At 40.1% G+C, this 14,173-nt stretch overlaps 1 protein-coding gene across 4 annotated transcripts in view; it reads right to left on the reverse strand.

The window, feature by feature from the left end:
* Window positions 1-2,057: 2,057 nt before the first annotated feature.
* The window catches only part of GOLIM4 (golgi integral membrane protein 4), an 84,650-nt gene continuing 72,534 nt past the window's right edge, over window positions 2,058-14,173 (reverse strand). For all 4 annotated transcript variants that reach the window (XM_040248348.1, XM_040248343.1, XM_040248364.1 and 1 more), the window contains 4 exons: window positions 12,937-13,104; window positions 11,658-11,726; window positions 4,209-4,289; window positions 2,058-3,904 (listed from right to left, as the gene is read on the reverse strand). In XM_040248348.1, the coding sequence (XP_040104282.1) occupies window positions 3,755-3,904; window positions 4,209-4,289; window positions 11,658-11,726; window positions 12,937-13,104 (468 nt within the window). In that variant the 3' untranslated portion in view covers window positions 2,058-3,754. The remainder of the gene's footprint in view (window positions 3,905-4,208; window positions 4,290-11,657; window positions 11,727-12,936; window positions 13,105-14,173) is intronic.

The raw sequence follows: 14,173 nt of genomic DNA on the forward strand, positions 1-14,173 counted from the left end.
TACGAGTTAATGAGTTAGCCTGCCACAGATCCACGGATGCTGGTAGAAGACTCTAGACTGCTCGCTTAAAAACAAGTATTTCTCATGGCACAGCGGGCAACGTGAGCTTCGTGTTCACATCAGTTCCTTCTTGCTCCCCTGGTGTCATGAGGTTGATGTGGAACCTCCCAGGTCAGAGGATGCACCCACAGTACTTGTGTCCCTCCTAAGGATCTCTGATCTTAAGAAATTCTCCATCTTATAAAAGGACTGCTAGTAAACCTGCCCATATTTCACCCTGCAGGGAGACATTATTTTTTTATTCCAGTCAGGGACAAAAAAGCCCTCTGACCTAGCAGGAGATACTGTCTCTAGCAGCTGGCTGTTTGATAGGTAAATACCCTTGAAAAGATTGTTCAGGATAAAAGCTCACAAGATGTATAGAAACACCGTGGAGAATTGCCCTCCACCAAAATAATCCCAGGGAAGGAATTGAATTGGTGTGTCATGAATCATGTGCCCATTTTGGATCAAGCACTTTGTTCCAAGATGTGGGGTAGTATTATCAGCTCTTGTCAAATCAACTTCCCACCCAAGGGCAGGAGTTAAGGTCAGTTACTAAGACATTAGTGCTTGACAAAGATAAGTCATACTTATTATGATATAGAGTATAAATTACAAGGCTGAAGCGGTTAAGATGGGTTATGAAGAACTATGTCAGTCATGTTAAGGAGTTTCGAACTATTTCTATGTGCAACAGCAATTTATTAAATAATTTTATAATGGGTTAGTGTGTTATCTTTGGAAAGATCACACTGACACAGACTTTAGGGACAGGAGAGGGTAAACAAGGAGAAAAGTTAGGGGACTATTATAATAGTCCACGTAAAAGATAACAAAGGCCTGAACCAGGACAGTAGGGATGAAAAGAAATGGGCAAATGATATATTGGTAACATCCATAGGAAAAGAAGACAGAATCAAGGACAAACTTTGCTTCTGTTTTGGGAAACTTTATGAACTGAGATGCAGAGCCTAGAAAGAGAAGTAGGTTTCAGGAAGGCAACAAGACAAATTCAGCCTTGAAAATCATAAGTTTAAGGTAGGATGGGTCACAGAGAGCTAGGCTGAGGAGATAAATTGGGAGACATGTCCAAGACATGAGAGAGAAGTGGCCTGGATAGAGTCAAGTCCAGGACAAACGCTGAAGAGCACTGATATGCTAGAAATCTGAGGGAAAGAAAAAGGTTGGGAAGAGTAGCCAGGACGGTTAGAAGAAAACTAGGAATGGACAGTACAAGGGAAGCCAGAAGAAAATTCAAGAGCAGAAATGGACTTTTTTTTTTAATGCTGTGCAACCTGCCACAGGACAATGTACCAAAATGATGTAATGAGAACTAAAAGCAAAATAAAGAACTCAAAGCGTTTAAGCAACCCAAATTCTTCAGTTGTAAGGGAATTCGATGAGCCTTAAAAGAGCACTGTGGGGACAAAGTAGACCCTGTTCTCCCATTTCTCACAGTAAGAAGACAGGGAGTCCATCGTTATCCTTTACCACATTGAGTCACTGTGACCTCCATGTGGCTCAGATTATTCCTAGATCTAACTTAACCACTCTTAAATATCCAGTTATTCCATTTGTACTAGTATTAATATAGCTTTTTTTGTGCTCCATTCTACTTGTCCTTTAAAAATTTGCCTCCCCCCAACCCCACCACCTTATTATGTCACTGGTACCAAGTCACAGATTAATTGGCAAGGTAAATACAAGTGACATTTTATTTCTGCTCATCTCATTAATGTAGATCAGCTCTGGCTGATTAGTTCTCCTCCAAACATTGACTAAAAACAGCTCTATAACTTGGTGCTATCCAGAGTAAAATGGTTTGTGATTGCTTTGTTTGCTTTTCCAGGGAAGATATAATAGTTTTTTATTTTGTGTGTCACTGTCTTACATTCCTTTTTTCTTCCTCCAGAACTAGCTCAAATAAAATAAATATTTTTAGCTCTTTCATTAGGAAAAGGGGGAGAAAAACTCATGTGCCAGTCCAAGCAGAGAAAGAGATAGCAAAATAGGAATAGATTGGGAAAAGCACTTTATAATTCTTTACTATACATTGGTAACTCTTAAAATTTTTCCTTTTATGAAAAAGAACTGAAAAATGTTGTAAGATCGGAAACTAATAAAAAATCACATACTTTTAGAAGATTTACCACTTGCTCCTTTTTATTTTATTGACTATTACCAAGTTTCAATGTGTTTCAAATAATTAAATACTGCAACTGGGACATTAAAAATACAAACTAATTTACCAAAATAATTGTATTCTGAATATTATGTACAATATTATACATTTTACATTACATAAAGGGTTTTTATACATAAAGGTAAGATTTGATTCATGATTACTGAAAATCCAAAATACATTTGAACAAAGCATTCCTATGCATACATACATAATGACTCATATGGGATAATCAAAAACCATACATGAGTGTGGTTATTAAAAAATAAAGTTACATTCATACAATAATAGTACAAATTGAAATCAGTTTTAATTTGAAAGTACTATTATAAAACCACACACATTTGAATGAATGATATGACCTAATTCTATTTAGTTAAAAATTTTTATACTTGAGACTGAAATATGTCTCTATCCCATGGGAAATTATTGATTTTTAATTTTAAGGGATTTGTATAATTCATCATCATTAAACGTGTATCCATGGATATAATGCAGACCTAATCCCAGCAAATAGAAAAGTCATGAGGGTCAATCATACCACCTTATGTGCTTCACCATATAGCTTTTGAACAATATACTGTTCAGTTGTACAGTTTGGTACTTCTTCATATTCATGCTTGTCATCAATGATTGTGTGTTGAGGCACAGAGTTTACAGGGAAATATGTATTACTGTCAAGAATTAGATACTAAAACAAGGCTATCACTGGGTGACTACCGAAAAAAAGAAGGGGTGCTCATGTGGAAAATGCCACCCATACACACCAAATTCGTTATTAAACAACCTGTCAGTCCTTTCAAAAGGTTAATATGCTGATGTGTCATACCTTGTTTGAATCCTGAAATAGCTAAGTCCAGAATAGTGCCACGTAAGTTTTAGTACTATCTCACTTTTAAATTTAATTCAAGAGGAAGACCTGTGATTTTAAGTAAAATCAAACATTTCTGTAACTGATCCTAGAAGCCTGAAAAAAGTGTCTTTATAACAAAAACGTCTTTCTACTGTATGTCACTATGAATCTTATCCCAGAGATACACAGACAGGTGAAAATTCTATCAGAACTATACATAAGAACCTTGGAAAGGCACCAATTAGTAAATTGGCCATTCTCCTTAAAATGTGTACAGCATTTTTCAGTATTCCCTATCTTGAAATTCTGCATTTCATCAAAGGCAGACAGCAGAACATTTGGAAACTGGAAGACAGAGAAGGAACAAGTTGAAACATATACAAAATCAAGGTCTTTTCCAACATCACATAATCTGTGAAAAATGAGATTCAGAGCCTAACGTCTGCTATATCATTTTTCTTCTCGTTCAGGTCTTGCTTGAATATAAAAAGAAGCTCTAACCTAGGTTATCAAAATATATTCATATAAATGTACGAGCATTTCTAATACAAAAGTTAAAAAAGGTCTAAATTTTTAATTTTTGTAATTAAATATCCTAGAGTTCAGTAGGCAGATTTATTTTTGAGCAGCTTGAAAAGTATCCGACAGCTAAGCTCTGCCTGTGAAATCGGGTATGGCTACATTTCAGCTCTTCGCCGTGACTTCTCGGCGGCAGCAGCCCCATCCTCCTCCTCGTCGTCCTCCTCCTCATAGTGCTCCTCTCGGCCTTTGGGGTGGTTGTCATCTCGAACTTCTTGCTCTTCTCCTTCATTATTTTTCTCATCGGCCTTAAAGTTAAAAGAAAAAAAGGAAAGCCGAGAGACAGGACACTGAGTTAGTGGTATAAATAATTCCCTCTTAAAAAAAAAAACCAAAACAGAAAGAAAACAAGTGAAGAAAATATTCCAATAGGCAAGAGTGCTACTGTCTTTTCTAATCTTCACACTGTCACACAGTTTCCTAATTCCCAATGTGATACTCTGTGGCACCTCAGATGTACCCACTGGGATCTTTCCAACTATACACAGGTGTCTCCTACTCATATGCACAAAGGCACACACGTGCAATGGAAATATGTATATCCTCACATACATTTTCATCATTTTCACCATAGGTCTCTTCAGCATTATGCTCCAATTCCCTTTTTTTCTCCTCAGTCAAATCTTCCTGAACCTAAAACAAACCAGAGACATCAAGTGGACACTTGTATCATTTCAACACTTGAAGCAACATATTCTGATTTCCAAAAAGTTCATTCAAATCAGTAAAGACAAAATTAAGCTAAAAATAAATCTGGAAAGACAAAGATTTGACTTGCCTATTGGCCATGAATAAATGTGTAACATACTTACTAAAAAAATTAGTGTTATTCAGAATCTAGGATTTTTGTGTGTTGAGTTTCTGATTTGTTTGAATAAGGGTTAACACTCCAAGTATGACACCTGAAGAAATTCACCTTATAAAGTTAAAAAACTCCTCTTTTCCAAAAGAGAGAACTGTGAAAGTCTAAAAGTTCTGACAGAATGTAAGTTCTTGTGAAGAACAGGAACCATCAGTCTTACTCAAGTAACTGCCTTCAAAACCTAGATGCATGCTTGGCATGCTGCAAGTGCTTAATAAATACTGTTTTAAATGAATCAACGAATGAGTCAATGCAAAACATATCTGTTCTCACAGATATTTACAAGTCACAGAAATCAGGCACCACCACCTGCACTTTAGTGTAATCGAGAACAGAGAAAAACCTGTATATATACATTTCTATAATTAAGAATAAACTTTTTTGGCTAAAATATCTAGAACACAGAACATAATCATTTCAGTTTCTTCACAGAATAGTTATTAAGCTACCTCAAATCTCTGCATCTCTTTGTATTCTAACACATTTCTGTTTTAAGTAGTTCTCTTTCATGTATGCTATTACTATTACGTGTCATTGATTCTGATTATCTCAAAATGCAAATCAGAGAAAGAATCCAAATATTTTTGACCATCAAATCTCTATTTAGTGATCACAGCTATGAAAACAGAGGGTAATATATTTTATAACTTAACTATAAGTAACACAAAATTACCTAATTTGGGGGGAGCAGTGTCTATGTGTTAAATACCCCAGAAATGGGCAAGAAGAAGAAAGTATACTGGTGTTCTAATTAAGCAACAACAAATTAAGGGCTGTGTCAAGGTGTCCATAGCCCAGGTTCAGCAGAATGAACTGCAACCCACCAGACCCACTCTGGAGGGACCCTGACCTATTAAGAGCCTACAAAGACGAACCTTCAAAGATGCCAGCCTAAGATGCTGGCCTTCATGAGTCTTGTCTAACCAGTCCATTATTGGCTGGACTCACAGCCCCTAGACCACACTGGCATCAAATAAATACACTGTGGGGACAGATATAGAGTATATTTTGTATTTACGTGTCCTGGTAGAGCGAGCTATAAAGAAGACACTTCTGCTTCACCCGTAGGCTGAAGCAGTGGCCAATGACATCTCTTCGGCCCTTAGTCACAGAATAGCAACACTCCCCAGGACATTACAGCGAAAACAGTGAAGCACTTACTTCAGACTGTACTAAGGTCTCACTAATTGAAAACTGCTCAAGTGTCTCGGTTGATTTCAGTGAGAAGACATGTCTTCTATGGCCTTTATGATGAAAATATACTAGTGAACAGTAAATACTGTAGTTAGGGTTGGGAGGGAACTGCCTTGAGACTGTGGTACAGTGAAAAGAATAAATCAGGGTTAGCAAATGTTTGCTCTAAAGGGCCAGACAGTAAATATCCAGGCTTTCTTGGCCATCAGGTCTCTGTAGCAATTATCCAACTCTAGCACAGCAGTGGCCTTAGACAACATGTACACAAAAAGGCATGGCTTTTGTTCCAGTAAGGCTTCACTTATAAAATAGACCCAGGCCTATAGCCTGCCAACCCCCTAACACAGACCATGGAGTCAGACAGAGCTAGATTAAATCCTTGGCTCTGCAACTCTCCAAGCTGTGTAAACAATAAGGTCGTTTGTTTTTACTATGAAAAATTTCAAGCACAAAGACAATGATTCAATAAACTCCCTAATAGCCATCACCAAGGCTCAAAGGTTATCTCAATGTTGCCATGCCTGCATCACCTATCACTTTATTTTCTGATGAATTATTCTTAAAAATTCTAGATATCATGTAATTTCAGCCCTACCCATCTCTAAACACATTGCACTCTTCTTATATAACCATAATGCCATTATTACATCTAATAATAATTCCATGGCATCATCTAATGTCTAGTCCTTACTTACATTTTCTCAATTGTCTTAAATATGTCTATTTACATCTGGTTTGTCCTAATCTAAACAAAAGTCATATCCAACACCAATTCCACTTCCTTTTTTCCTTAATGCTATATTATTGTCCAGTAAAATGACCCAGACTCTGGATTTATTTGCTTCTTTGAGGTGTCAGTTATTTCTTTGGCCTCCACATTTCTTACAAAAGGAAGTTAGCTTAAAGGCTTGAATGAATTCAGATTCAATTTGCAAAGTAAAGATTTTTCAGCGATGATGCTGTAGACTTCATATTTCCATCACATCAGGAGGCATATACTGTCTGCTCTACTTTTAGTGAAGCTAAAGTTGGTCAGTGAGCTCAGACAGCTATAGCCTGATCCCTCCATGGTAAAATCCCCTGACCTCCATTAATCTGGTGATGTCATCCATTGATGACTGCTCCTAAATCAACTGTTTTAATTAGGGGTTACAAAAATGGTGACTTTCTAATTCCATCATTCCTTCTGTATTCACTAATTTCTAAAAAGAAAACCTTGCCTGTATCAACTATTTAGTTACTATGCTCTAACGTAATGTGCATGTGTGTGCATGCTCAGTCATGTCCTACTCTTTGTGACCCCACGGACTGGAGCCTGTCAGGCTTCACTGTCCATGGAATTTTCCAGGCAATAATACTGGAGTGGGTTGCCATTTCCTTCTACAGATCTTCCCAACCTAGGAATCGAATGCATGTCTCTTGAGTCTCCTGCACTGGCGGGCAGATTCTTTACCACTGAGCTACCTGGGAAGCCCAGTTACTATGCTTGGTATACTTAATTATGAGAACTTTTAAAAGCAGACCCGGGTAGGGTCTAATCATGGTTCTAACAACAACAAGCTGTGTGACCTTTGAAAACTTATGTAACCTCTTTGAAGTTCAAATTTCTTACCTGTCAAAGAAAGGGGATAGATAAAAATCAGTGATTTTTAATTTTCTGTGTGTGTGTCTGGTATGGTGGGGGTTAAGGACCGCTTTGATGAGAAAGTCTTCAGTAAGTAGGCACCCAGACATACATCATTTTGCATAGAAGTCTCAAGAGGTTCAGACTTCTCTAACAGCGTGTTCCTGAAACATCAGCATTAGCTGCGAGCTTTTGGAAAAACTCCGATTCCTAAGACCCACACAGATAGGAACAGAAGCTCCAAGAGTAAGGTCTGATCCAGGGATCTATATGTTTTACACACTTTCCAAGGGGATTCTCATCCACAGCAAAGCCTGAGAGCCACTTGAGTGACAATGAATGTCTCTGGCTAGAGAGATAAATATTGTTTCATGAGTTCTTTCCTCTCTTGGAATCTATTGTAAAAAATTTAGGTTGTTGATCAACTGACAATATAAACTGAGGTGGAAACCATTGATTTAAATTACTCTTTAATTTAGGTATTACACAAATAAAAATTTTATAATTTTTCAAATTTATGAATATACCTTTTCTAATATTCTAGTAATATATTCTTTACATTTGGGGGCAAGAGTAATTCAAACTCATCTTAAAAGCATTACTGAAATGGGACAAAATGATATGGAGTTTGTCATTTTAAAATATGTTTTGACTAATAACCGCCAAATGTTACTTTTTTACAATGTGGACATGCCAGTTATGTCTTCCACACTTGACCCTCTTTATTATCCTGCTAAATCCAATGGAAACATTTTGTTATCTATCTCCCTGAACCATTCCTTATTATTCATTCAGTTCAGTTCAGTTTAGTTCAGTTCAGTCACTCAGTCGTGTCCGACTCTTTGCGACCCCATGAACTGCAGCACGCCAGGCCTCCTGTCCGTCACCAACTCCCGGAGTCCACCCAAACCCATGTCAATCGAATCAGTGATGCCATCCAGCCATCTCATCCTCTGTCATCCCCTTTTCCTCCTGCACTCAATCTTTCCCAGCATCAGGGTCTTTTCAAATGAGTCAGTTCTTCACATCAGGTGGCCAAAGTACTGGAGTTTCAGCTTCAACATCAGTCCTTCCAATGAACACCCAGGACTGATCTCCTTCAGAATGGACTGGTTGGATCTCCTTGCAGTCCAAGGGACCCTCAAGATTCTTCTCCAACACCACAGTTCAAAAGCATCAATTCTTTGGCACTCAGCCTTCTTCACAGTCCAACTCTCACATCCATACATGACCACTGGAAAAACCATAGCCTTGACTAGACAGACCTTTGTTGACAAAGTAACTCAAATTACTCATTACTAAAATCTAATGATTTAGGCATTTTAGAAAAATGACCCTATGTGATGTGGCAAAGTTTAATAAATAGTTAAAACAAAGCAAAATAAAACAGATCTCTGAATCTGAATGGACTTGGCTAGCTACCCAGTCCCCATATGTATTCATGCCTTTCTCTGATGCATCAAAGATCTCAGGGGGTGAGCCAGGAACTGGAAGGATGCCCTTAAGTAACCAAGAAGCCTAAAATCCAAAGAGATGGATGGGACATGATCACAGAAAGACCTTCAATCTGTGATGGACACCCCTGCTTGCTGGCTAATGTTTAGAGTTTCTGCCATCTGGACAGTTTCTCGATGTGGTGATTCCCAGGCCGACAAGCCACTAAAGGCAGCCAGGAAACCTTGTACCTGTTCTTATGTGAGTGTTCAGATCAATCTGGTTTTACTCAGTTTGGGGAAACAGAGCACTTGGGTTTTTCACAGTAGTCATTTAAGCTCTCTATATTTTTAAACATTTAAATCATTTTAAAGTACACACAGCACTTTCTGGCAATGTCACAGTTTGTCTCATTTGCTCATAAGGAGATTTAAAAAATCTGTAAAGTATGCAACATGCGGATGGCTTTTCATAGGAATGTCTTATCATAGGAATGTCTTTCTAAGGATTCCAAAGCAAAAACAATCAATGCTTGTTAACGGTCGTCAATGCTTGTTAACGGTCGTCAATGCTTGTTAACGGTCGTTTTTAGATCTCAAAAGGAAAACACTGTTGCACTATGATAAGAGAAGGCAGGGAGAGGGCAGATTTCCTAACATCACACTTGATTGGGGTTCTGTACTCTCAAAGTTCAAGTCACAAGTCTGATGGGCTGTGCCTCTGAACAGGTACAACCCTGGCAAGATGCAATTCCTCCTTAGAGGCAAATGTGACAAGGCGGCAGGTTGATGGTGGACTGGAAGGGAGGCAAGCCAATGGTGACAATGGGCCTTACATCTCAGGGGTCAGCTGGAAGCCTCTAAGCCTTAAGGAAGAGAAGAACAATGCACATTACCCTGCATTTTACAGTTTTGAGTGCTCACATACATGACACTCATAGACAACAGGCTATGTATTCTCACATACAGCATCCCTCTTTGTTTTTCTCCTTTTGCTGCACTCCGCTGAGAACTTCGTCTATTACTAGGCCTTGAGTGGTATATGGAAATTCTCCCTCCTCACGGGAAGAACTGAGAACAGTGGAAAGAGGTGGGAAAATCCAATAAGCACCTCAGGAACTGCCAAAAAAATAAAATACAGCCTGAACAAAGGACACTTAGAGGGCAGAGGGGAAAGGTACCCAGGGAAGAAGAGAGGCAGGCTGGGCTTCTGCTGAGACCTCATGTGGTAGCCACCCTAAAGGAAAAGGTGTGATGACCTGAGTCTGTCAGGGTCTGAGAGCAGGGACAAAGGTGCAGAGCTGGGAGTTCTAGGCTGGGCACTGGGGGGCCTCTGCCTGTCACCGTCCTCCTTCCCTCCCACCGCTCTTCCTTTCTTTTCTATTTTTGATCCCTCCTGGATCCCACATTAACTGATAGAATACAGAAGTAAAAAAAAAAAAATTAATCAGTAAATACTGATTAAAATTTTATGTTTATCCTTCTGAATTTTTAAAAAGAAGCCAAGGTGAGCCTCTTCTCTTTTAATCCCTCAAAGATCCCCGGCAGCAGACATAATGAAACAAGTAATATTAGTGCAGACATTCTGTTACAAGAGAGGTCCAGATGAATATCCTTCTCTTGCCAGATGTCTTCATATTCAAGGCTGCCGGGTTCTCTAACACTCTCTTCTGATGACACGGCTCAGGGGTTAGATCAGGATGAACAGCAGGATGAGAAAAAGGAGAGACAATAAGAGGATCAAGGCAGGTAGACTGCATGTAAAACTACAGGTATATGTTGCCAATGCCTGCAAAGAACAACGTTCTTCTCTGTTTTCCTGGTATAAACACAAACTTCAGCATCAGCTCTGAAAAGCTGACAAATGCAAGCAGGCGAGGCAGCAGCCTTAGCTGAGGGAGCCCTGCCCAGGAGGCAGAAGCACGGGCCTCGTAGCAGGCTCGCAGGTAGGCTCTGGCTGCCACTTGTCCATCCTCTCCTGCCACCCCCCTCAGGGCCAGAGTCACACATTTGCAAAGGCCTGGTTGAGAAGCACCTCTGAATTAGGGCTTTAATTTGCTAGACCATTTTCTGGTCCAGAGAGACATGGAGCCTGGGGCCTGGGCCTCATGTATATCAGATTCCTGTGTTCTGAGCTCCAGTGGTCCATACAGTACCCTGCTGAGACTAACCAGCTCAACCAAGAGCTAATCAGTCAGCTACACAATTGTGCCACTACACGCACCAACACTACATACTACACACAACTACACATGGCAGATGCTCCAAGAAGCCAATTTACAGTAATATGCTAGGGGTTTGCAATAAAAAGCAAACTGAGATGGAACGCTAAGAAATTCTACCCGGATGCATTTTACTCAACTGAGCTCCTTATCAATTTTTCCTTTTCTTCTTTAAGATACTAAATTTTTAGAAGGGAAGAGGCTAAAAGTGAAAATGTTTTACATGTCCAGAGGGTGTTAAGTGTGTTCTGCTGGATACCATGGGGTGTTGCTATGAGGCAGGAGCAGTGGCCATGTCTACAGAGAAAGTCTCTGAGGTTTGTCCAGACTCTCAAGGAGCAGAGCTTTGTTCTTTCTTGTGAGGGAAAGAGACAGCAGAAAATATTTTTACAAAGATCACATAAACCTAAGTATGCCATTCCTGGAAGGTCAAGTGTCTTCTTAATTCAAAATTTCTAGGGAAAACAAGAGAAGAGAATTCTATCATCCTGTTTTTGTTATCTTCCAACCAAATGTCTCCATGACTATGGCCCATTTCTCCTCGAAACCATCCTTCCTATCTAGCCTATGGCTCTAAACCATTCTATGAAAGCCCGTTCGGAGAGGTTTTGTTCAGGTGAGTGTGAGACCTCAAGCAGTCTGGCCTCCTGCCCTCCCCCTTCCTACCTCCTCTTCCCCTTCTTCCTGGTACTGTTCATCCACGTTGTCCTCCTGCTGGTCTGGGTTTCCTGCCATCTGTTGAAACAAAAGGAGAGGTTCAGGTTACTGAACACTGGAGATGTGTTTTCCAGTCCTCTGGGACAAAGAACAGGCAGGCCACCATGAACAGTGCATTTCAATGCCTCAGTGGGCAGGAAATGATGACTAATCACTCCCAACAAAGCCCAGGATGCCCATGACCCACTCCTGAGTGCAAGCATTGCATGTGAGGTAAACTTTCTGTCCACACAGGTCATAACTAAAACCTTTTGCATAAAACCTGGCCTTTATAGGGCTTCCCTGGTGGCTCAGATGGTAAAGAATCGGCCTACAATGCAGGAGACTCGGGTTTGATCCTTGGGTTGAGAAGATCCCCTGGAGAAGGGATTGGCTACCCACTCCAGTATTCTTGCCTGGAGAACCCCATGGACAGAGGTGCCTGGTGGGCTATAGTCCATGGGGTCGCAAAGGTTCAGATATGACTGAGAGACTAACACTTTTCACTTTAGGCATTTATAAAATCCCCAGGTTAGTACGACCCAGCAATCCCACTGCTGGGCATACACACCAAGGAAACCAGAACTGAAAGAGACACATGTACCCCAATGTTCATCGCAGCACTGTTTGCAATAGCTAGGACATGAAGCAACCTAGATGTCCATTGGCAGACGAATGGATAAGAAAGTTGTGCTACATATACACAATGGAATATTACTCAGCTGTTAAAAAGAACACATTTGAGTCAGTTCTAATGAGGTGGATGAAACTGGAGCCTATTATACAGAGTGAAGTAAGTCAGAAAGGAAAACACCAAAGTGTATTAATGCATATGTATGGAATTTAGAAAGATGGTAACAACGACCCTATATGTAAGGCAGCAAAAGAGACACAGATGTAAAGAACAGACTTTTGGATTCTGTGGGAAAAGGCAAGGATGGGATGATTTGAGGAAACAGCATTGAAACATGTATATTACCATAAGTAAAATGGATGATCAGGCCAAGTTTGATGCATGAAGCAGGGCACTCAAAGCCAGTGCTCTGGGACAACCCAGAGGGACAGGGTGGGGAGGGACGGTGGGGGTGGGGTTCAGGATGAGGGGATACACGTACACCCGTGGCTGGTTTATGTTGATGCATGGCAAAAACCACCACAATATTGTAAAGTAATTAGCCTCTAATTAAAACAAATTAAAAAAAATTAAATCCCCAGGTTAAAACCACCCTCCATCACGGCACCCACTTACCACCAAATGTTCCTCCATTTCTGCATTCTGCTGCTTTTGGTGACTTTGTTTTTGCTCTTCATTTTCATCTGGCAAGTTTTCTTCCCTCACTTGCCCAGCTTCTTCAAATTCATCCTCGCCTTGATTATTAGGGTCATCTGCTGGGTTTATATCCTCTACAGCTGCCCTCTGTAAAATTTTAATGAAAAGCAAGCACCACTTCAAAATCCAGGATCAAGTTTAATTTCATTTGAAAGGCCACAGGCTGACAGAAAATTAAATTGTCCTTTACCAGACTGCTCAGGTCTATCTTTACCAAGACTCACAGGTACCCATCCTGCTGTCAAAAGATAAAGCCTCTGCTTTGTCAGAGACGGATGCATGAGAAAGAAGTTCAAAGAGCACTTCTTTCCTGCGAGTGATTCCAAAACAGTTCTCAAAGCTCCAATGCCGTAAGTAATATGAGCATAACTAGATGACAAGAAAAACAGTTAATGAAACCCAAAGGACCAAATAGGACAAATAATTAAAATGAGAGATTTAGATAGGCAAATGGTAACTGCTTTCACCAGTACATCGATTTTTACACCAGTTATTCTTTGCAAACCAGCTGATGTAAATGGGTGAAAAGCAGTTGAGGAGAGAGGAAGCCCACACCAGCAGGGACCCAAGAAGAAGGCCTGTGAGGAGACAGTTCAGTTCAGTCATTCAGTCATGTCCGAGACAAGAGGAGGCTAATTCAAGAGTAGGCCATCACATTCTAGTGTGGATCACATTTCTTTATAAGGAACACTAATGTGAAGCTGAGAGATGCTGCACTGATAAGAGACAAAATAAGGGGACTGGGCTTAACTTCTGGTGATATAAATATTTTGAAAAATACCTCCCCCAACCCATCCTACCTCTCAAGTAGTTCTTGGTTATTGTGTTCAACGAATGCCCTTCATATTATCAACTTTAGAATTATCTGGATGTCCCACTTATGATCACAAAGCACCTTTCAAAATAATATACACCATCATAAAGATTTTTAGTGTGTGAGCTGGGCGGAAATGATGATGCTTGTAGGAGCTTCCCTGACCACACTGGGGTCATCAACAGGACACTTCACTGAAGCAGCAAATGCTTCCCAGAGACAGGGAAACCTGAGTGAGATTTAGTCTCCAGACCACAAAATTCTACTTCAATTCACTTCAGAGCCTTGAACATGTTCAAGAGCTCACTGCAGTCTCAGCTGATGTATTATCTGCACCTCCCT

The sequence above is a fragment of the Oryx dammah genome, unplaced genomic scaffold (assembly GCF_014754425.2).
Source record: "Oryx dammah isolate SB20612 unplaced genomic scaffold, SCBI_Odam_1.1 HiC_scaffold_2, whole genome shotgun sequence".
In the NCBI taxonomy this organism is placed as follows: domain Eukaryota; kingdom Metazoa; phylum Chordata; class Mammalia; order Artiodactyla; family Bovidae; genus Oryx; species Oryx dammah.